Source organism: Budorcas taxicolor, chromosome 5, assembly GCF_023091745.1.
Source record: "Budorcas taxicolor isolate Tak-1 chromosome 5, Takin1.1, whole genome shotgun sequence".
NCBI lineage: Eukaryota > Metazoa > Chordata > Mammalia > Artiodactyla > Bovidae > Budorcas > Budorcas taxicolor.
Genome location: NC_068914.1, coordinates 10,841,305 through 10,864,513, shown reverse-complemented (window position 1 = coordinate 10,864,513; position 23,209 = coordinate 10,841,305). Strand labels below are relative to the sequence as shown.

The following is a 23,209-nucleotide window of genomic DNA, read 5'->3' as shown; positions in this document are numbered from 1 at the left end:
GGGCCTGTCACTGTTTCCAGGCAGGCCACATCTCAGACAGGCCTGGACTAAGATGCCCCAGAACTTCGCTCCAGACCTCCCCTCATGTCTACATCTGGTTTCCTTTTACTTGTCTCTAAGGGACACCGTGGGGGCTGCCAGCTGCAGGGGCAGAAGCCAGGGAGCTCTTGGGGAGCAGATATCAGGAACTGGGCTCTCCCCCAGTCCCCATCCTCAGATCTGCAACTTGTGTCCTTTGTGGTTCTCAGACCCCATATTCATGCCCACTTCTCTTCCATAGATGTCTGTGCCACCGCACCACAGCACCCTCTGGTGCAGGGGCCCCTAGACACATCTACTGGGTCCCAGGAATGGAAGACAGCCCCCTTTGTCACACACACCACTGTTTGATGTACCACTGGGAAAGGGAAACACACCACCAGTCACACCGTGCTGCGGCCTCGACTCTAAGACACGTGCTGCCGGCAGGTGACTTAGCTGTTTAAGCCCATGGGACCCTGGTGCCCCTTGTGGCTTCCTGGATGAGCTGTAGAGGCACATGCAGGCACTGGGAGTGTGAAAGGGCAACCTGTCTGTCTTCGCCCTGGCTGGAATCCCCTTTCTCTTCCACTGACCCCCTGGGGCTGCTGCTGTATGGTCAGAGGTGGACAGAGACACCAACACCCGTCCTGTTGGTTGCTTGTCTACCTACCAAGGTCAATAATACTGATCATCTTTGTAGCAAACATACATAGAGCACCTACTCGGTGCCTGATGCTGTTCCTTCACTGCATGGTGGTAGAACTCAGCACCTGACCAGCATCCTGACAGCTGGTTTGTGAGACAGGGAGTAGAATTACCACTACCGCCGTTTAGAAATGAGAGAGCTGAGGCACAGGAACATAGGTGACTTGCTCAAGGTCTCACATGGGTGGTAGAGACCGAGCTGGGATGATTGTGGAGTCCATACCTCACCAGCTATCCAGGTGCCGTGTGAAGGCAGAGGTGGGGGCGCAATCGAGCAGTTATTTTTTGGGGACTGTTGTGAGTTACAGGGTCACTTGGGCCTCTACCAACCCTCCTTCTCTTTTGGCTTCCGCTTGGATGTTCCTCCGACCCTCTCTCTCTTTTGGTTGACTAACAGCACTGATTTACAGCTTACGTCCACTCTCTGAGGTGGGCAGCTCCTATAAAAACCCATTTCACAGATGGGGAAACTGAGTTCCAAGCAGTGAAGCAGCCAGTGTGAAATCTCCCAGCTAGAGAGCGATCAGGGCACAGTTCAAGCCGGGTCTGTGGAACCCCAGAGCCAGGACACTTAGTCGTCACGTCCACGGCCTGCTCACCATTGTCCCCTCTCCCCCCTCTCCTGGGACTGTTGTAGACACTGGTGTCACCTCATCAGAGAGGCATGCTCCACTCAGCCGTGTACAGACAGCCCAGATCCAGGCATACCCACAGACACACACCCAGACATTCACCCTGCCAGGCTGTCTTTCTGTCCTTGTATAATCCCCTGCCTGCCTCTGTCTGTCCTCCTGAGTCTCTGGTTTTGTGGCTGCAAATCCCCATGTGTTATCACTAACCAGCATTTGCCTCGGAATGGCTTGTGTTGGCTTGCACCATGATGAGAGCCTGCCCTGTGTCTCTCCAGACCGCGTCTGCCCGCGTGGCCTCTGCCAGCTGGCCACTGAGGCCAAGGGGGTGCCGGGTGGTGCCTCCCTCGCTCCCAGTCCTTTCCCTCTTGGTTGTAGGAATGCGGCTGTCCTGGCATCTGTGTTGAGTCGGGGCCGCCTAATACCCACATCACATCTGCTCACAGCATCCCAGGCCCCTCCACACCACTCCCTTTATTCTCTCTACGGAAAACCACTCGGCTAGCAATAGGAAGACGAGGGCCGTCCTTGACCACATGGGAGAGTGGCTTGTGACATTGGAGGAAAGCTCCGAATGCCCCCCGAGGTGCCCCCAGCCCCTCCCATGGCTCGGTGGCCCCCCAGGAGGAGCGCGGGCCAGGAGGGGCAGCCATGGGCAGGGCAGGCAGCAGGCGGCACCATCTGCAGCCATCCTTTGTGCTGGCAGCCGAGCGGCCCCTCCATTGCTGTGATCCGCTGGGCCTCGTGCTTGGCGTGCAAATGAGGTTCCAGATGCCCAGTGCCCCCCCGCACAAGAAGTGGTAACTAGGGGCCTGGGAGAAGAATGGAGCAATCTGGAAATTCATTTCTGTTTGTTCCAGCCTCGATGAATAGGCCGCTTCCCGCTCCAGCTGTGGCAGATGTTTGCCGGGCACCCGCGTCAGGGGCGTTTTGCCGTGGTTTCTGGGCAGACAAAAGCCAGGGTGGGGGCCTCTCCTCTCTGGCACCCTCCTCCCTGAGCAGGTGGTGGCCTGGTGAGGCCCCCAGAGGGGGCAGGATGCAGCTCTTAGACACAGCTCGGCCACTGATCCCCTCTCCTGGAGGCAGAAACAGGTGCCCAGTTGGGAAGGGCACAGATTGTATGTCAACCTTGCCTGCCTCTTTGAGCATCTTTGCCCACCACACAGGCCAGGCAAAAATACTTAGTGATGCTGGTGGGACCCCTCACCATCCCACCCCCATCCCCACAAGAACCACCACCCTTCCTTCGCCCTTCGGTCCCCAGCAGGCCCCTGGGAGCGTGAGCACCTCCCTCCAAGCCAGCACTCAGCATGGCTGGATGGACAGTGTTCTGCTGGTCCTAAAAGCTGCCTCCTGGCCCCTGCCCACCCGGTGAGGGGCAGGAAAGAGCCTGCTGCCCCTCGAGATGCCGGGCCCCACTCTCTACACTGCTGATAGAGCCTCCCTGGGCCAGGGGCCCAGCCTGCCTCTCCGGGCCTTGGGCTACCAGGGGAGCCCATCCGAGGTCTGGGTGGTTTGAACTGGCAGCCCTGTGCCATCTCTCCTGGGCCTTGTGTATCTGTGCTTCTTCCCCCATTGCACGCTGAACACGGTAAAGGGTGTGACTCAGAAGAAGCAGGAGGAGTTTCTCATTGAGTCAGGGCGCTGGAGACCGTGGCCGCCTGGTTTGGGCCCCCCCCCCTTTTTTTTTTTTAATTTATTTGGCTGTGTTGGGTCTTAGTTGCCCTGTGACATGTGGGATCTTAGTTCCCTGACCAGGGATCAAACCCACATCCTCTGCAGTGGCAGGCGGAGCTTTTAACCATTGGACCACCAGGGAAGTCCCAGTTTGGGCCTTTTGAAGAGTTTCATCTTCTCCTCCACACTCTGGTTCAGCCTTGGGCTGCACCCACCAGGATAGACGGCAGGGGCACCATCTGTGTGTCTGCCCCTCCCCGCAGTGGTTGCTATAAGCGGGTGACTTCCTCTGCCTGAGCCTCAGTCCGCTTATCTGTAGAATGGGGAGAACAGCTGATACCGTGGATCACGGGGGATGGATTAAAAAAGACACACAAGCGTGTTGCACAGTGCTCAGACAGCAGACCCTGGAGATGAGCTAGTGGTCTCTGCGCCCTGTGCTGCTTCAGAAGGCTCCTGACCCCCTGACAGAGCCGACTCCTCAGAGCAGTAATTAGTCTGACGGCAGGAGTGGGGCATTGTCTGGGCTGTGATCAACCCATTTTGCTGCCGCAGTCTCCACAATTTCCCCTTCTGCCCCTGACCACAGCCCTGGAGGAAAGACAGGGCGTGAGTCATGACCCCTCTTTCCCTGCCAGCAAACCGAGGCCCAGAGAGGGTCTGTGAGTTCCTTGAGATCACACAGCGAGGTGGTGACAACCCAGCCTTCCTGACTTCTGACTCCTTCCTCAAACCTCAGCTTTTGGACTGGCCAGAAACACTGACCTTGAGGGTGCTTCTGGCCTCTAGTGGCCTCACTGGCACAGTTCAGGATGGAGAGTTCTCTCATCCCCCAACACCTAGCTTATTCTGGTAGCGTTTCCTAGTTTCTGAGGCCTCCCCAAGCCTGGATGTGAAGGGTTCTCCTGTGCTTCTGCCTTTGGTGCCCCTGGCAGACTCTGGCTCGGCCCCTGCCCCACCCCTGGGCCATCCTGTGCCCTGGAAATCCTTTGTCCTTTCAAGCGTCTGTGCCCAGTAGCACAGGGACCCATCACAGGTTTGCCCGGAAGGTGGGTGTGCCTGTGTTCTTCCGGGCACTTTGTGGGGAAGGAGAACTCTGCAAACACTCCTGGGAACAGCAACAGGTTCTAGGAACGATCCAGATTTTGTTTAAACCTTGTGATTTTGGGGTCCCACTCATGGGGAGGAAGCCGTGTTGAGCTGACTGTCCAGAGTCCGAGGGTGTGGGCCTCACTGAGATGTGTGGCGGCAGCCAGCAGTTCCTAACCTGGGCACGCATCTGTCTGTGCCTGGCCTCCGGCCTCTCCTTGACCCTGCCTCTGCGGTCCTCTCCGTCTTGACTCTCCCCTCTTTGCCGTTACACTCTGCCCTCCTCTGATCTCCTTCAGCAACAGCAGCTTTTCGGTCCTCTTTCCTTCAGATGTTTATCCCACTATACAGGCAAGAATACTGAGAAGGCTAAAACACCGGTGTTGAGGTGGGGGCAAAGCCTGCGTGGGGAGCGCCCAGCCTGGGTGGGCGAGATGGGCCAGGCGCGGCAAGGCGCAGTGGCCAGTCACGAGCTTGCTGACCATCCTGTCCTTCCTTGCAGCCCTGCTGTCCTCCTGGTGCGAGGAGCTCGGCCGCCTGCTGCTGCTCCGACATCAGAAGAGCCGACAGAGCGACCCCCCCGGGAAACTCCCCATGCAGCCCCCCCTCAACTCCATGAGCTCCATGAAACCCACTCTGTCGCACAGGTGAGTGGGCATGCGCCACCTGGGGTGGGGCCAGGTGCCACTTGGGTGGGTGCTGGACAGCCACCCCTCGGGCCCCCAGGTCTTGGACATGTCCCCAGGTGAGAGAACTGGGGTGGGACCCCTGAATAGTCAGGAGGGCAGTACATTTTCTAAAATCCAGGTGTCGTATTTTAAATCCTCATGGGTGAGTGCTATTTGTCCCCCATCAAAACAGAAGTTGAAAGTGCCATCTTATCCAGCCTGACTCCTTGATCTCTTCAGTGGAGAGCTGTCTCTCCTTTAGGTTCTAGACTTTCGGTAGAAAGTTAGCATCCCTAAACCCAGAGCCTTCCCTGTTTCCTGAGCAGAATCATAGGCAGGGCTGGAAGGCATTCAGGAAGGTCACTGGGCTGAAGGTCAAGGCCCAGGCCACCCAGGCAGGAGTCAAGGGAGGCTGGGCCTTCCACACAGGGCCAGGGCCACGGAAACCCAGCATCACAGGTGATACGGGGCCTGCCAGAGGCGCCAGGCACTGAGGAACTGGCCAGTCTGCCCTGCACCAACCCCAGAGGGAGCACGTGGTCAGGACCGGCCAGCATCCTAGTTAATTAGCTCGCAGGCCCCTCACTGGACAGGGCTGATCTCTCGGAGCGCTCCGCAGGCTGACCCTGGAACAGCAGGGCCTGCTGCGCTGTCTGCTCTCCCAAGTGCGAGTCCCTGCTGACCACAGGGAGGGGCGTTCGCAGTCGGCGCTCCACACGCATTACCCGGCCTGACCACGGCACTTGCAGCCCAGAGTGCGCTGCAGGAGACCTGGGTCACACCACCAGGGCGCTGCCGGGAAGTTGGGTACTGGCCATGCTCATAAATCGAATTAGAGGCAATTGATTCTTGGAGCCAAAAGGGGCGCTTAGAGCTCCTCGGGTCCAGCACCTGCTCGGGCAGGATGGGGGCTGGGTCCCTGCCTCCCTCCGAAGCGCTTTTCCCCACATAGCCCCCCCCACCCCTTCTCAGGGTCGCTGCCTCATTGCACCCTCCGTCTGACAGCTCAGACGCTTAGAGCAGCCCCCTTCTGTGGCTGTTTCTGGGGGTGGGAACTATTGGCCTTTTGGGCCAGGGTAGTTTTTTATGTGCAGGACTTTGTGGGGCATGTCATGTCTTGGCTCCTGCCTACTCACTTCCTATAGTGACCCCCCCAGGCATTGCTCGCAGAGGGCAATGGCACCCCACTCCAGTACTCTTGCCTGGAAAATCTCATGGACGGAGGAGCCTGGTGGGCTGCAGTCCGTGGGGTCCCTAAGAGTCAGGCACCACTGAGCAACTTCACTTTCACTTTTCACTTTCATGCATTGGAGAAGGAAATGGCAGCCCACTCCAGTGTTCTTGCCTGGAGAATCCCAGGGACAGCGGAGCCTGGTGGGCTGCCATCTATGGGGTCGCACAGAGTTGGACACGACTGAAGCGACTTAGCAGCAGCAGCAGGCATTGCTAAAGGACTCTCACACATCTAAAGGACAGAGATGTCACCTGTGGTTGAGAATCACCACTCTTGAGGCCAAACCCTCCTTCATCTACCTTCCCCCGCTTGACCCCGGCCTGGCTAGAAGCCACAGGTCTTCTCCGGCTGAATGCTGCCAGCCACTGAGCACAGGCGGTGCAATCCAAGCCACACACTTTGCATTTACCCTTGTTACCTTTTAGCTCCTTAACTCTCTGTCCTGCCAGAATCATCCTGTGTCTCATCATCCCACATCTCACATCCTTCTCAGCCACCCCTCCTCTGAGCCGTTTCAGTAAAGCTGCTGCTGCTGATGGCAGGCCAGCTCCCCTGGAGACCTGCCACAGACCTGCCTGGCCATGACCACAGCCAGCCCTTGGCCAGGTCTTTGCTGAGTTGAGCTGAAACCATGAGATTGCCTGGTCCTGGGATTAAACAGATGAAGGGGGTCTCTCCTCCAGAAGCTGACTCTCGCTGGTTGGGGAAGAAAGACTCGGTGAGGCAAAATTGCGAGCTGGCAGATCAAGGCAAAGCTAGGGTTTGGTGACAGACAGGTTGGCTTTGGGGTTGTCTAGGAGGAAGGTGGCCAGGCTGAGACAGTCAAGAGGCTGCCCAGAGGAGGTGGACCTTGACCCTGAAGGACTTGGACCTTGACCTTGAAGGACTTGGATGGCATGCCAGAATTTGATGGCTTTTTAAAGAAATGCTGTGACTGAAGAGCCACTGTCTGGCACCCAGTGCACCCGCTTCAGCCTCCTGTGCATGCCCATGGGGTGCTAGAGAGGCCAAAGCGATGCCCTCTGAGAGAAGGGAGAGCTCTGCCTGCGGGTAGACTTGCTAAGTGTTGATGAATAGCAACATAGCAAGGCAATGGGCGTCTGGGCAATATCCTTCACTCCATTGGCAGAACTGGGAGGGAAACCCCAGTGGGACAGCGACTTCCCCAAGAACACACAGCCAGGAAGGGGCAGGGCAGTGAACCACACACAGCACTCTGCCCTTCACCCTCCTCCCCACTGGCCATTCAAGACTGGTGACATGGTTTCTAGTCATTAACCCGATCCTGATCCACACCTCGCCCCATTTCCCAATTGGTAGTGGGGCAGTTGAGACCAGAAAGAAGTGTCATCTGTTGAACAAGGTCCAACCCATGTCCCATCAGGCCAGAGCTGTTCCGAGGGCACGTTGTGGCCTGTGATTGGAGAGTGGCTGCTCTCTGCCTATAACGTCGTGAATTTCCTCCAGGTGGTGAGTCTCTCATTTTTAGAGAAACTCCACTGGGGTGCCTCACCTTCTAAGTCCCTCCTGTAATTTCCCAAACGAGAAGTAAAGGAAGTGGAAGAGAAAGTCAGGTGCTGTCACAGTAGGAAACTCTGTGCCCGCCCTCCTCCACAGCTGTGTCTGGTGACTTAGAGGGAGGAAGCTCCTCTCTGCCTTTCATTAAGGAAACTTGGGTGGGGGTGAGCTTAGGGACCCTGCGTGTTCATGATTCGGTACTTGGAGGTGTGTGGCTGTTCCAAGATGCAGGGTTCCTTGTCTGAATTCTCTGAAGACAAGCAAACAGGAAAGGGTGAGGGAGCCAAGATGCTCGAAGTCCCAGGCTGTAGGGTAGGGAGGCTGTGACTGTTGTGTTTCCGTAGTTCAGGCATCACGGTCACATCCATTACAGGCCATGGAGGTCGGCAATGCAGCATCACTCTGTGAGTCGGAGCCTGTGCCTCTGACCTCTGGAACCAGCTTCTGAGCATGTCGGCAGTTGGGAGGAACCCTGGGTACCCACATGTCTGGCTGGAGCTCAGTGGTTTGTGGAGCACTGTGGATTCGTCCCTGTCTGGTCCTGACCACTGAGCTGTCAACGGGCCTTCCTTCCACTTTCCAGACGCCCACAGAGTGCTGCATAGAAGGGACCCGGGAAAGGTCAGTCCAGGGCAGCTGGGGCCAGGCAGCAGGATCCCTTAATAGTCCCTGCGGTGACCCAGACGTGATGCCTACAAAGATTTCTGCCTTCTCCCAGATTTTTAATGAGTGACTCAAAAAGCCATTGTGATTAACACATTGTCCTTATGCAAATCAGTGCCACGAAGGTAATTGAAAGCCTAATAAATCTTGTTTACACCCTTAATTTGATAACAATCAAAGTCCACCAGAGCTGGGGAAGCCTCCAAGACCAAGGGGTGCCACCCTTCCTCTTCCAGGTGAGGGGTTTGCAGCTCCCGGAGGGGAGTTTCCTGGGAGGGGCCTTGGGGCTCCCCTTGGGCCCTGGGCAGCCCCAGGGCTGCGGTTTGTGCAGCAGGTGGCGTCCACGCCCTGAAGCCAAGCTGCTGGGCATCTAGTTTCAGCTCTGCTGTCTCCTAGGTGGGTCACTTTGGGCTGTTCTGTAACCTCTCTCTCTGCCTCAGTTTCTTCATATGTAAAGATGGAACAACCGCAGCACTGGACTTAACGACACACTTGTCACCATGCCTGGGCACAGGTCGCTCCACGGACTAGTTGTTATTCCCCGAACCCTCAGCCGGGTGCCACCAGACTCAAATGTCCTCATTCACAGCCAGCTCACAAAGAAGGAATCTAGTAAAGCTGACCCCTGGTGCTTGTCTTTCCTTGGCACCATCACACCGCCTTCACAGCTTTCATTTTTAGCTCTTTTTTTGCACAGCCACACCGAAAGCTGTTTGTTATAGATCCCCCTCTTACCCCCAGGAAAAAAGAAGCAATGAAAGGGACGTTGGAGGATCTATAAATCCTGCTCCATCAGTTCCAGATTGCCAAGATGCAAGGATCTTTTCCTTTCCTCCTTCCTCTGGAAAAAATTTAAAACCCTCTAATATGCAGTTAGCTGCACAAGTTCCTCTCCGAGTTTCACCGCAGGGAGGGAAGGAAGCGGTCCCCAGTAATTGTGATGATGGAGAGCGCTGGTAATGGTCCCCCTAAATTAAAGAGGGTGGGAGCTTCAGCTCCTCACCGGCTTGGTGTTTCATTAGTGGTAACGCTACAGCCTTGTGCAGAGATGGGACCAATATAGCCAGATCAGGGAAATTAATTAGGGTCTGACAATACCCTTAATAGGAATTTGTTATTTCCCCCAAATAAAGTGGCTGTTAGAAGTGCAAGGGAAGAAATAACTCAGCCCTCCCTTCTTCTTCGCTCCTTGAATGTCTGTGTAGATACTTTCACAGGAGGTGCCCAAGAACTGACAGTCATAGCTCCCTCTTTACTCATTTTCTCAAATTTAGCAAACATCAGTCAGTGCCCATGGGGCTGGCAAACAGACAGATAAACTGTTTGCTGTAACTGCAGTGTGAAGAGCTCTTTGTAAAATATATGAAAAAAAAAAAGTGCTTAAGGAATAGAGGAAAATGCCATTGGTGTTCTGCATTGGAGAGTCACAGAAGGGAACATCCAGGCTGGGCTTCAAAGTATAGATAGGAGTTTGCTAGATAGAGAAACAAGGCAGAGGCCCACTGAGGAAAGCCTCGGAGGCTTGGAACACAAGTTCAACAGGCAGGAATGATAAAACACCCCCTCCCATTGATAGCCTATTTGCAAAACTTCTAAGCGCCATCATTGTATCATCAAATAAATATGAGTACTTTCATCCCATTTGAGCTGGAGAAATGGAGGGAAAGGCATAGGCACAGCTGAGCAGCACCTGACTGCGAGGCACTGGGCTAAACTTTACCTGTATTTGTATGTTTCATCCTAAGAGAGTATTAGTCCCACTTTACAGATGAGAACGTTGAGGCTGACTTAAGTAACATTTCTCAGGTCATAGGAATCATCAGTGGCCAGCCATAATCAAGGTTTGACCTCAAAGAATCTTAAGCTCAGAGCCTAGATAGTTAACCACTGGGCTGAGAGGCCTCCCTCTGCCATTTGAACATTAGCTAAAAAAAGTTTAGTCAGAGCCCTTGAATATCTGCCAATACACTCAGTCCAGGCCAAAGCTAGTGATGTGATGTATTAAAGTGTTTTTTCCTGGGACACTGTTTGGGTTTCGTCTGCAGCCAGTCTTTGAAGCATAACTTTATGTCCCCTGTATGCCCTCACTGGGTGGCTTCTGAAAGACAACTTCCCCAAGAATTTTTGGGAAGCTCTGCCCCTTCTTGGAGTTCTCATGGACTTCTGGATCGCCTTTGTAATGTGCACTTGCTTGCATCATTGCCATCTTTGTAAAGGGAAGTGCCACCTTACCGGACTCTAAGCTCCCTGTTCTTGTTCACTTGTTAAGTCGGATCTGACTCTTTGCCACCCGATGGACTGTAGCACCCCAGGCTTCCCTGTCCTTCGCTATCTCCCGGAGTTTGCTCAATCTCACATCCATTGAGTCAGTGATGCCATCCAACCATCTCATCCTCTGTCGTCCCCTTCTCCTCCTGCCTTCAATCTTTCCCAGCATCAGGGTCTTTTCCAGTGAATCAGTTCATTGCATCAGGTAGCCAAAGTATTGAAGCTTCAGCATCAGTCTTTCCAATGAATATTCAGGGTTGATTTCCTTTAGCATTGGCCAGACCTACTGTCAGCCTTGCCCTCAATTAGCCCTGTGAGACTGGGAGCCTCAGATGCTATGAGAGGCATCTGTTGAGCCCACTTCAAGGGATCACATGAGTTCTTGGGTGAAAGTCCCTTCACACAGTTCCTTGCATGTAAAAGCCTCTCAGTGAATCATAATAACGATACTAGCAGCCAGTAGTTTCAGGCTGCGGGAGGTGTGCTGGGCCTTGCCTTACCCATGTGAGCTCACTAAATCCTCATGACTGCCTCTGAGAGAGAGGCTATTCTTATCCCTGGGCGTGGTGAGGGGTGGCCTCAGTGGACACGGAGGCATCGTGAGCGTGTAGCCACTTCATTAGCTTTCCTCTCTCCCCCTCCCTGGAGGGTAGGGCCTCTCCCTTCCTGAGTGGCAGTGCCCATGGAGTCACAAGCACACTGTAGGTGGTCAGCAGTCAGGCTGAATGAGTGAATGCATTCATTCATCCTCAGACATCGCTCTGGGGGCTGGCACAGAGGAGTGGTGTTTCTCTTTGGCACTTTGAAGACACCATGCCAGGCACAGGTAGCCGGAGAACTCAGGGCTCCTGGGGCAGAAGGAAAAGGGCAGGGAGGTACTCGGGCCCCAAGCATATGAGGAGCAAGTGGAGCTCAGGTCAGTGGGTGTGGTGAGGGCTTCCTGCTAGAGGCGGCATTTGGGGGAGGAGACTAAAGATGAGTAACATGTTTCAAGGTAAGGATGGAGCATCCCAGGCCTACATCTGGAGGCCCAGGGGTAGGGGAGTGGCTGCCCTGGATTGGGAGTTGCTCGCCAGGTAGAATGCTGCTGAGGTTGCTAGTGGTTCTGGCATTGGTGCCTCTGCAGGTGGGGCAGGTTTGGCTGGACAGAACTGTGGCTTGTGGCCTGAGACCAGGCCATGCTGGATTGGAGGTGTGCAGAGCTGGGCAGGACTACTCAGAGTAGGTTCTCAGATCCCAGGGGGCCTCCCTCTGAACTGAGATCAGCTATGGACAGGAGGAGAGCAGTGGTTCCCGTGGGCGGCCCTGAAGTGCCAGGGACCTCTGACCCGGGCTGAGCATGTATGCTGGTGAAATGGTGCTTGCGGAGGAGGGACACAGCCTCAGGGTACCCCCAGACCCCTTGACCTCCTCTTCATTAGCCTGAGCCCCTCCCACCCTGGTTGGACCCAGGAGCCTGGCTTGCCCTTGATGCTGGGGCTCCGGGAGCCAAGCGGGCCTCCTCCCCTCCCCCGACGGCAGTGTCTGAGTCTGGGCAGAGGCGTCGGCAGGGCTGACTGCCACCATGGGCCTGTGGGGGCGAGCAGCTCCCCCGCGCCAGCGGGCGCCGTCTCCCCAGGAGATGAGTCACAGCCGTGTCGGTGCGCCTGCCACTTCTGCTTCTGCAGCAGGTGCGAGTGGGGGTGAGCAAGTCCCCGAGACCACCCCTGCACGTGGGTGCCCGTCTCCTCCTCCACGCACACACATGCCAGTGGGGCCCCTCTGTGTGACACACATACATGGCCCCCACACACACACGGAGTCTGCATCTGAGCTCTGGGGTGAACCTTCCAGCCAGACGGCGGGATGCCCAGTTTGGGAACCCGGGTTAAGTTTGCTTCTCACTAAGCCTGGGGTGGAGGGGACAAAACAGGAAGGAGCCGGTTTCCGCCCACAAGGCCCACCCACAAGCTACCGGGCAGTTGGGAGCTTATTCACAGGCCTGTATCCCGGTGAGCCGGGGCCTCCCCGCCTGAGGTGGTGAGGCAGCAGCTGGTGGCTCGTGGGGAGCTCCCAGGGGCCCTGCTTCCTGAGTCTGCCGGGTAAGAACCTCAGCCACAAGCAGATTCAGCCTGGAGGGCTGGTGGGAGTTTGTGGGGCAGGAATTCTGGGGAGAGAGGACAGACTTCGGCCTGGGCTCTGCTCAGTTTAGTCTAGTCCTGGGTTTCGTCCAGGAGCACATAGGGCAAGGGCTCCACGGGAGGGAGGGTGTCCAGGGGTCTCCTCTTTGTTATTTAAAACTGTAGCCTGTGCGGCCTCCCTGTGAGGCAGGAATGGCAACCCTGGGACTGGGTGCTACGCTGGGGTCCCCAGCGACCTCCTGGGAAGGCAGGGCTGCTTCCAGCCCAGCTGCGCTGAGGAGCAGGCTCTGCCTGTTTCCTGCGCTTCTCCATCCTGCCCAGGCTCTCTGGGCTCCCAGGCCCCCCAGCGGCACCCCCAGGTGTAGAGAGTGTGAGCTGTCGGTCACCTTTGGCCTGTGCATCTGGGCCTCACTTCCTTCCTGCTGACCCACATCACATCTGGGCCGCAGAGGGAGAGGGCAGGCAGACGGACGGGTTCCCTGAGGAGGACTCCTCCCCATCCAGTCTAGGCCCGCTGTTTTCCTCCCAGAAATCATGAGCAATGCTGAAGTCGCTCCGTGTCACTTTTTAAGAAAGACTTTTTGTTTGCAGTCTTCTCTTAGAGCCACATCATCAGACTCAGGCCACGGAGGCCTGTGTTCAGACTCCTCTGCCTGAGATCAGCAGGCTTCCCAAATGGTGCTAGTGGTAAAGAACCCACCTACTAATGCAGGAGACATAGGACGCTGAGTTCGATCCCTGGGTCAGAAAGATTCCCTGGAGGAGGGCATGGCAGCCCCCTCTAGTAATCTTGTCTGGAGAATCCCATGGACAGAGGAGCCTGGAGGGCTATGGCCCATAGGGTCGCAAAGAGTCAGACATGACTGAAGCAACTTGCCACACACACCTTAGACTCTCAGCAATGCGCAGATTACCCCATGACCCAGGGTGCGTGTGTGCTCATGTGTAACATCAGGAAGTCAGTTCAAAGGATGATATTCCTCCTTACTCTGTGCTCACAGTTGATAGCTTCCTATTTTATTCCCTCCATTTTCCCCCTCGTGTTGGTTCAATGTCACAACACACTTCATGCGTCATGACCTGCAGTTGAAGACTGAATAGAATGGGAGTAGGGATCGGAGAAGGCGATGGCACCCCACTCCGGTACTCTTGCCTGGAAAAGCCCATGATGGAGGAGCCTGGTGGGCTGCAGTCCATGGGGTTGTTAAGAGTCGGATACGACTGAGCGACTTCACTTTCACTTTTCACTTTCACGCATTGGAGAAGGAAATGGCAACCCACTCCAGTGTTCTTGCCTGGAGAATCCCAGGGACGGGGGAGCCTGGTGGGCTGCCGTCTATGGGGTCGCACAGAGTCGGACACGACTGAAGCGACTTAGCAGCAGCAGCAGCAGGGGTAGGTGTTGTTCTTATGCCCATTTCACAGATGAGGAGACTGAGTTCAGACAGGCTCAGAAGTTGGCACTGGGGCCCCGAGCCAGGGAGGGGCAGGACTTGTACCCAGGGTACCAAAAAAAACAACAGGCGAGAGTGAGAGGAAAAGGGAACAGGGGTGGAGTTGCTGTTCCCCAGGAGGTCAGGGCAGCAGCTCCAGGGCGGTGACTTCTGAACAGAGACAGGAAAGAAGCCAGGGGCTGTCCAGGCAGAGAGGGTGTCCGGGCAAGGGAGGAGCAAGCATGGGCAGTCAGTGACACCGTCCTCCCTTCAGTCTGACCTGACTTGACCAACGTGACCGAGGGCCCTGCCCGGCAAGGAGCAGTACATGAGGCTCAGACCCCCACTCCCTCAAATCTGGGGCCCCCTGCCCCTCTGTCCTGCAGGCCTGCGCCTTTTCCTGGAAGTCTGACCTCCAGGGCCTAAGCTCGCTTCTCTGCTGGGGTTCAAGTGTCTCCAGGCGTGAGTGAGCGCCTTGGTCTTCTGCTGACTTCCTGTGATGAGGGTGCAAGTCGGAGGCGTGAGGTGCTTTCCTAGCAAGCCGTGCTCCTCCAGAGCCCGCTTCCCCCTCCTGCCCCTGCTGCCTTGCTGACCTCAGCCCGGTCGGAATGCCGTGGGCAGAGGTGGTAGCCCAGACGTGGGTGCTCGGTGCTTCTTCTCTTTCTGGGGCCACTTCTGGGATTTTCTCCCTGTGAGAGGTGCTAGAAAAGTCAGCGTGGGACAGGCTGCCCCAGCCCGGCACTCCCGGGGACTGGGACCCTAGCGGGTCCTCTATGCTGTTACCTTGCCAGCTCCTTCTCGAGCTCGTGCCCCGGCTGCCCTCCCTGGGGTCTGCTGGACCTCACTCTCCATCTGTGCCGTGGCAACTAGTAGAAAGCTATTACTGAGCACTTCTGATGTGAAGGGCCGGGCATGGGGTCTTGCTTCTGATGACTGGGGGCTCCTGGGGAGATGTCATCGAACAAGGTGGGTACTGCAGGGACTAGAGAGGAGACTGGGGAGGTGGGGGAATGGCTGGGGTGGGGGTCGGCTCCTGGAGAAGTGAGAGCCAAGGGGGTAAGCATGGTAGGGTGGGATTAGTCAGTGGGGTAAGCTGTTCTGCAGCGTGAGTTGGGACTTTGTGAACACTGGAAGCCACTGAAGGTCTTTGTGTCTCAGGAGTCTGAGGGAGATGAGTTTGGTGGGATGTGCATGAGAGTTTGAGTGGGAGCAAGGGAGGAAGCACAGCAGGGAGGCCAGTGCCTGTCATCTGGGAAGAAAGAGAGACTTGTGGACCCTCCTTCCAAAGGCCAAGTCAGCTGAGCAGGGCGGCCAACTCACCATGAGGGCTTAGGAGCAGGGAAGAGCCGAGACTCAGACGGGGGCCCTGCTGACCTTTTCTGAGAAGTGCAAGTTAGTTGCTCAGTCGTGTCCGACTCTTTGCGACCCCATGGATTGTAGCCCGCCAGGCTCCTCTGTCCATGGGATTTCCCAGGCAAAAATACTGGAGTGGGTTCCCATTTCCTCCCCTAGAGAATCTTCCCGACCCAGTGATCAAACCTGGGTCTCCTGCGTTGCAGGCAGATTCTTTATCATCTGAGCCACCAGGGAAGCCCTTTCTGAGAAGGGATGGGTGGTTTTGAGGGGAAGTTGGAGCCAAGGAACCAGGGCTCTCTCTGGAGAACTTCTTAGAGCAGCTTGTGGTCGAAGGCAGAGCTTAGCATGACCCGTGGCCTTGGTCTCACAGCAGACAGACAACCATGGGGGCGGCACCTCCGCAGTGATGATGGGAGAGCTGGTCACTGTCACACAACAGGACACCATGCCAGGCTCAGGGGATCCAGAATGGAGAATGGCCAGGAGCCGCAGAGCATGGTGGGGTGATGGGGCATGCCTCCCTCTGAGCCTGCGTCTGCAACACCCCTGAGGACCCTCCTCTGTCTCTCTCTGCAGTGATGGGTCATTCCCCTATGACTCTGTCCCTTGGCAGCAGAACACCAACCAGCCTCCCGGCTCCCTCTCCGTGGTCACCACGGTTTGGGGAGTGACCAACACATCCCAGAGCCAGGTAAGAGCCTGTCATCCCGCCCAGCCACAGCCCCTTCCGGGTGGGGCCATCCATCACGGTCACCTTGCCGTGCTAGCCCTGCTGGCTCTCCCAGGCTCTTTGCCTGCTGGAAAGAGCAGCTGTCAGGGCGCCCCCAGCTGTGGACACGCCTCTACCCAGGATGGGCCCACACCTGCCCCAGGAGGATGGCACCTGGCCCTGTGCGCTGCCCCAGCTCTAGGGCCTTGCTGGGGCAATGGCTTTCACCTGACAGAGAGCAAGGGGTTCTTTCCTGGCTCACGTTTATTTAGGCTGGATTAACAGAACTTCCTGGAGGTTATTGAGCTTAGGGTCCCAACACCTGGAGTCTTTGACCCTGGATGGCCTGGGTTAGATTTCAGTGAAAAAATTGAGCCTAAAATTTGTGACAGACTCCACCCCACATCCCTCGTCTACCGTGCCTCCCGCTCTTGGTCCTTCCTCTTTCCTCCATGCCTTCCTTCCTGCCGCCTGGCCACGTGAATGGCTCAGGGCCATTTGCCACCCTGGAGGGAACCAGCGCACTTTATCTGCAGTCTTGGGCCACAGGGAGCCCCTCACGCTCCACAGAGAGCCACAGGGCCCTGCCACCCTCCAGAGCTAGAGGGCTGGGCTTCCCTTGGCCCTCACAGAGCAGCAGCGCAGGGCCTCCATGTGGCACGATCCTTGGCATCCAGGCTGCTTTGTAGGACGGGAAGACTGAGACGTCCAGGCCTTTCCCACCAGCAGCCATGTGCAGGACCAGTGTCACCTTGTTCTGCCCTGGGCTGATGTTCTCATCTACAAAGCCCACTTCCGGGCTGGGTTACCCGCTTCTAATACTGTGTGCTGTGCCAGCAGTTCATGCCCAGAGGACACTGAAAAGCCCCCGGCCCTTTTCCTCCTCCTCCTCTTTCTCTGTTGTCCTGCCTGTGTTTTGATGCTTCCTCCACCCCAACCCCCTGGCATTTCTCCTTTTCCCTCCCTACACCACTTGGGTACCCGCGTGGGTGACAGCCGCTGTCTCTGCCCACAGGTCCTTGGGAACCCTATGGCCAATGCCAACAACCCCATGAATCCAGGCGGCAACCCCATGGCGTCGGGCATGACCACCAGCAACCCCGGCCTCAACTCCCCACAGTTTGCTGGGCAGCAGCAGCAGTTCTCAGCCAAGGCCGGCCCCACTCAGCCCTACATCCAGCAGAGCATGTACGGCCGGCCCAACTACCCCGGCAGCGCAGGCTTCGGGGCCAGGTGAGCAGGGCCGGCCTGCAGGTCACATGCGGCTCAGCTGGGTGGCGTTCTGCAGGCCGTCAGCCCGTCAAATTGAAGGACAACCTTCTCATTCCTCTGAATGACGCTGCTCTACGTCACACCTTTACTAGCTGGGAGATGCTGAGAGAGCGGGGGTGCAGGAGGGTCCACTCTGCCGTGTTGCTCGTGGAGGCGGAAGTGTGCAGGGACTGGAGTCCCGTGGTTCAGGAGTAAGGGAGGGAGACGGCAGGGAACCCCAGGAAGGCACTCCGGGGACGTGGGGTGGGGCAGAGGCGCCCCATCCCTCCCCTCGCTGTCCATCCTGCCCTGTCCAGGACTGCCCTGTGGCCTCACCCCTCCCAGGTCCCCAGGGCTGACTGCAGCCCTGCCAGGTGCAGTGGGGCCTCCTGGTGAAATGTAGCTGCATCCCCATCCTGCCATCCCTACTGGGGGCCGTGGACCAGTGACTCAGGTTCTCTGACAACTCGGTGTCCTCCTCCAGGAAGGGGGCTCACTGTGGTGGCCGAGAGTGCCATGACCTAGGGTGTAGGAGCAAGCACCCACTAGGACCTAGATGGGGCTCCAGGCACACAGCAACTTGGTGGCTGCCAAGTGGCTGAGGGACTGACAACCCACAGGAGGCCCCTGTCCCCACTGGGCTGTGAGTCCAAACCTCCCTGCTCGATGAGCTGTGGGCAGGAGGGCCTGGAACGGCCCGACCTCTCTCTCCCCACCCAAGGCTGGTCGTGGGTTCATCTTTAGGTTCAGGCGGCATCTAACTCACCCTTCTTTCCTCCCTCACAGTTACCCTGGGGGTCCGAATGCCCCTGCAGGCATGGGTGTCCCTCCACACACCAGGCCGCCTGCTGACTTCACTCAGCCAGCAGCTGCGGCTGCAGCAGCTGCAGTGGCGGCAGCAGCCGCCACGGCCACAGCCACAGCTACGGCCACCGTGGCAGCCTTGCAAGAAACACAGAATAAGGATATAAACCAGTATGGACCGGTAAGGGCCACACTAGTCCTGGTTCACTCAGTAGACAGCCCCGGGGATTGGAGTCGGGCTGTCCGTGTCTGTGTGCTGGGAGGAGCGGATGGTGTCAGGGTGCATCTAGGCTTTCCTAGAAGCACAGGGAGGGGGTTATGTGTTGAGGTGTGGGTGTGTCAGTGTGAGTGAGTGTGGTGGGGGGTGTTTGGGAGCTTGTGTTGGTTTTGCGTGTTACCTGTATGTCTCTATATGGGGAAGGATGTTCCATATTGCAGTCTGGCCCCCACTTAACCGAAGAGCAGGCTGTGTCTAAGCAGCCTCGACGCCAGTCTGTCCCCTGGTGTCCTCTGAAGACCGGGGCTCCGCTAGTTGTCTCATCTGTGGATTTTGCCCAGGTCCCAGCTCTGACCGTCAGAAGGATGGGATGGGGTGTGAGGAGAGGGGGAGCCCTCGCAGAAATGCAGGATGGGTGTGGAGGTTGGGGATTTAAGTTTGGGAACAACAGGGCAGGTGGGCAGAGATAGGCAGAGCTGAGTCCACCTCAGACTTGATGGATAGAGGGTGTGTATCTATTGGCTGAGAAACAAGGGCGGGGCCAGGGCTTCCAGGAAAGGGGCTCTTGCCTCCATCCTCATACACCTCCATTCTCCCATGCCCCTCCCCACCCCCGCACCCCCTTTCCCGTTCCCTGCCTGCCTCCCTGGAAATGCCGCCTGTGCATTGGAGTGACTGCGCCCCACCCTTTAACACCCCTCGGGCTGCATCTTTCCTGTGCGGCCTGCAGAGGGCAGCCGTGAGCCCAGGCGGCCGGTGGTCCTTTGGAGCCTGGTCACCAGCTGCAGCCACACAGGAAAGTGCCCCAACTCCCAGTCCTGAACCCCCCACTTCCCCCACCCTTCCTTCCCTGCACTTTCAATGCATGTGGCATTTTATTCTTTTTTTTTTTCTTCTTCTCCCGTTGAAGGTCTGTTCCTCTTTCCAGATGGGTCCCACCCAGGCGTATAACAGCCAATTCATGAACCAGCCCGGGCCTCGGGGGCCTGCCTCCATGGGGGGCAGCATGAACCCCGCAAACATGGCGGCTGGCATGACACCCTCGGGGATGAGCGGCCCTCCCATGGGCATGAACCAACCCCGGCCGCCCGGCATCAGCCCCTTTGGCACACACGGGCAGCGGATGCCCCAGCAGACGTACCCGGGCCCCCGGCCCCAGTCCCTTCCCATTCAGAGCATAAAGAGGCCATACCCTGGAGAGGTGAGTGTGGTAGCAGGCAGACGGCGGGCAGGATGGGTAGCAGGGAGGACCTGGGACTTGAAGACACGGGTGCTGTGGGCAATACCTTGAAAAGGGTGTGGATTGACCCTCAGGAAGCCTGAACCAAGAGGCAGAGTCTTAGGAGTCAGGTGCTTCTGAGTTTAAGGTCAGCGCTGGCATGTCCCATCGAGAAGACCTTGAGCAAGTCACGTCTTCTCCTGGAATCTCCATTTATTTCTTTCATGACCATCCAGCCCACGTCATGGGGCTGCCTGGAGTCTTGAATGAGGGGATGTACCTGGAGCTCCTGGCCCTGGGGCTGGCATGAGCAGGCAGTTAGCAGGCAGTGACCGCCCCTAGGACTCTCTCCTGTCTTAGCACAGACAGTAGCTGGGTGACTCAGGCTAAGGAACTAAGATCTCCTTGGGTCCACATTCCTCACACCCACATGAGGGCGTCTCACCCAAGAGAGAGGAGACAAAGCCCTGTGACGATCTGAAGGCCCTGCACCTCGGAGAAGTGATTGGAAGGCAGGCAGCATGTTCCTGGGGCCTTGCCAGGGGCAAGGCTGCCTATCAGGCTATCCGGCCGGCTCAGCCACAGGATTGGGGAAGACCAAGGGAACCAAACCCACACCTCCTGTCCTCCAGGAGCCAGGACTTCAACCAGAAGGATGAGGTCTAAGCTGGAAGCCACAAAGGAATGATGCACGATGGGGTGTTTGGAACTCAGCGTGAGGTCTGAAGAACTTCCTGGAGGGGGCGTCAGGGCCTTCAGAGAGCACTCAGAAAATAGGTTGGCAGTGAATGGCCTATGTGGGTACCTAGGTAAAGGTTTAGTTCACCTGCAGAAGACACCGAGATGCTTCTTGGGAGGCCCACCTTGATTGCTCACCTGGAGAGAGCCCATCCCAAGCATCTCCCAGTGTCTGCATGCACACCTCCTCAGGTCGGCTCCTCCCCTTCTCAGAACTGTGCCTTCTGCTTGGGCTTACCGTGCGGTTAGAGCCCAAAGACCTCGGGTTCATCGAAGGTCTGTGTGCTTCCCCTCGGCATCCACCGCTCCCTTGGGCTAGAAGACAGCTTGGCCGCTGATGGAGGTGCCCTGGATCCAAGACAGGAGAGGTCAGGGTCAAACAAGGTCAAGCCCAGACCTCTTCCAGGTTGGCACCAGCTCAGGGAGAAGCTGGAGAAGGACAGCACCTCCCGAGGCCCTGGCTATCCTTGGGGATGGGAGGGGCCCTTGACCTGTGCGCCTCACTCCCGTGCAGTCCCCACACGAGTTTAGGGCCTTCTCAGCCCCCTCTGTGCTCAGAATCCCAGCGTCCCCACTGGCGGGGCTGGGAGTGCATCTGTAGGCCCAGCCTCGGGACTGCTGGCACCCAAGGAGGTGACTGCAGAAGCGGCAGCAGAATTCCCAGCATCAGCCTGGTGTCAGCCCTGCCCCTGTACATTGTTGGCTCCCCTGTACTCTTGCCTGCCACAGCAGGGCACACCAAAGGCTCTCGGTTATCTTTACTAAGTCATCTCCTGTAAGCTGCTGATGCTACCCAGCTACACAGTACCTGACACTGGGCTGTGACACCGGGGGCCACAGCCTGCACAGCTCGAGCCTGTCTGGGAATCTCTAAGTACATACATGCTTGTAGAACGTCTCAGGTTGTTGGAACCCTGGGGCAGGGGCTGGGGTCAGTCACCTGGTCCCGCACAGGACTCTGCTGGTGGACAGTCGCAGCTTCCAGTTCCTGTCCTGCAGTGATGTGACAGAAATCCCGCCGTCACACAGAACAGCTGCCGTACGGCAGTAATGTGAACGGCACCAAGTTCTTCACTGCTGATGCAAACCTGGCTCTCCGCCGCCGCTTACTCTCTGCCCTTCTTTCTTGTATTGAGCAAGTATTAATTGCTGGCCTATTCTCTGCCAGACACTGGGACTTAGCCATCTCCTGCACCTCAGAGCCGAGAGGGCAAGAGAGGCAGCGAATAGACAAGGAGTTTCAACAGACAGGGGAGCAGCGCCAACTCTGCAGGATGTAATGACGTGGGGTGCCCCAGGGTCACCTGATCTTATGAATAAGGAGGCAACTAGAGGGTGTAGGGTGGCTCTCCCAGGACAGTGATCCTGCCCCTCCCAGAAACGGTTGCCTTCCCCAAGCGGGGTCGTCTTGTCCCTTCACCTGCCTGGTTCTCCCACCTTCTGCGTGGACGACGCAGAACTCAACATCAGTGTGTTCTGCTCAGTGTGGGGTGGGGGACAGAGCCTCCCAGATTCAGGGGCTCACCTGTACAGATGTGCCTTCTGTTGTCTGTCACAAACCAAGCACCAGGAGAAACCCAAAGGGGGCTTCGGAATCAAGTGCCCTCCTGATGGTGTGAACAAGAGGCTCTGAAAGTGCCCAGGGGCGTGGGGCTTCCAAAAAGACAGCTTCCAGGGGAGGTGGCCCTTGAGAAGACAGGCCAGCTGTTACATCTCTGCATGTCAGGACAGGAAGGGGCCCCAGGCATCATCTGGTTGAGCTGTTCCTCTTGGCAGGCGGGGTGGACGTTTTGTGGGTGGTAGCCATCAGGGGCAGAGGAGAGGAGAGGAGGCGGCCCCAGCATCGGTGGGCAGCTTGGCTTCCAGACACTGATGACCTTTCCCTGCTCCTTTCTCTGCCACCACAGCCTAACTATGGAAACCAGCAATACGGACCAAACAGCCAGTTCCCCACCCAGCCAGGCCAGTACCCTACCCCCAACCCCCCGCGGCCGCTCACGTCTCCCAACTACCCCGGGCAGCGGATGCCCAGCCAGCCGAGCACTGGGCAGTACCCGCCCCCCACGGTCAACATGGGGCAGTATTATAAGGTGAGTGCCGCTGCCCCACGGGCCCCTTCCCTCCTTACCAGCTCAGCTCCCTTCCTTTGCCTGCGTCATCCTGGCCCTGGGCCCCCCCTGAGGTCACCAGGGGGCAGGCGGAGATTGCTGGATGTGGCCTTGTATGCTCCGAGCTATGCATGTGATGACCGAAACGACTGGCTTTTCTTGGTTCCTGTTCTCACAGGGCTCAGACGATGGTTTTCTTTCTCCCTTCACTATTTATAGCGCATGTAAGATAATAACAATGGAGGAAATATATTTTTTAAGAAAAAGTACCCGCTCGAATATATTTACGCTTGATTATTCTATGCACATGGGCACCAACAACGTTATATGGTTCTTATTACCTTGTAATTTTGAACCTGTTTCTTTCACTCGACACAGCGTGTTACCTATTGCTACAGTCCCAGTGGTTGTCACTTTTAATGGCTGCCTAACATTCTACTGAGAACCGTACGGCGTTTTATCCTTTCTGTTGGACATGTGGGATTTTTCCTGCGGTTTCACTTTTGAAATAGTACTATAATATTTTCATGCACGTAACTCTTTCCTTCTTTGGGATTACTATAAAGTACATTCTCAGGAGCGAGGAAGACTCTGGAAATAATTTACACCTATTTGCTCATGAATCATGCCAACTTACATGACCACCCACCACTTGGCTTACGTGGGCTTACTATTTTTACCCCAACTTCAGCACATTAGGTGTTGCTATTTCTATAAACTCATTAAATTAGTAGCGATGGGTAGGTAGAGAAAGGCAAAACGCTGACCGCAGCGGTGACCTG

The 23,209-nt window shown here is 56.8% G+C and overlaps 1 protein-coding gene across 5 annotated transcripts in view; it reads left to right on the top strand.

Annotated features, from left to right (window-relative positions):
• The window catches only part of ZMIZ1 (zinc finger MIZ-type containing 1), a 220,203-nt gene that overhangs the window by 178,398 nt on the left and 18,596 nt on the right, over nt 1-23,209 (top strand). For 4 of the 5 annotated variants that reach the window (XM_052639370.1, XM_052639372.1, XM_052639369.1 and 1 more), the window contains 6 exons: nt 4,624-4,768; nt 15,958-16,072; nt 17,106-17,323; nt 18,128-18,326; nt 19,273-19,563; nt 22,227-22,409. In XM_052639370.1, coding sequence (XP_052495330.1) covers nt 4,624-4,768; nt 15,958-16,072; nt 17,106-17,323; nt 18,128-18,326; nt 19,273-19,563; nt 22,227-22,409 — 1,151 coding nt within the window. The remainder of the gene's footprint in view (nt 1-4,623; nt 4,769-15,957; nt 16,073-17,105; nt 17,324-18,127; nt 18,327-19,272; nt 19,564-22,226; nt 22,410-23,209) is intronic. The other variant, XM_052639371.1, reaches the window with a different exon arrangement.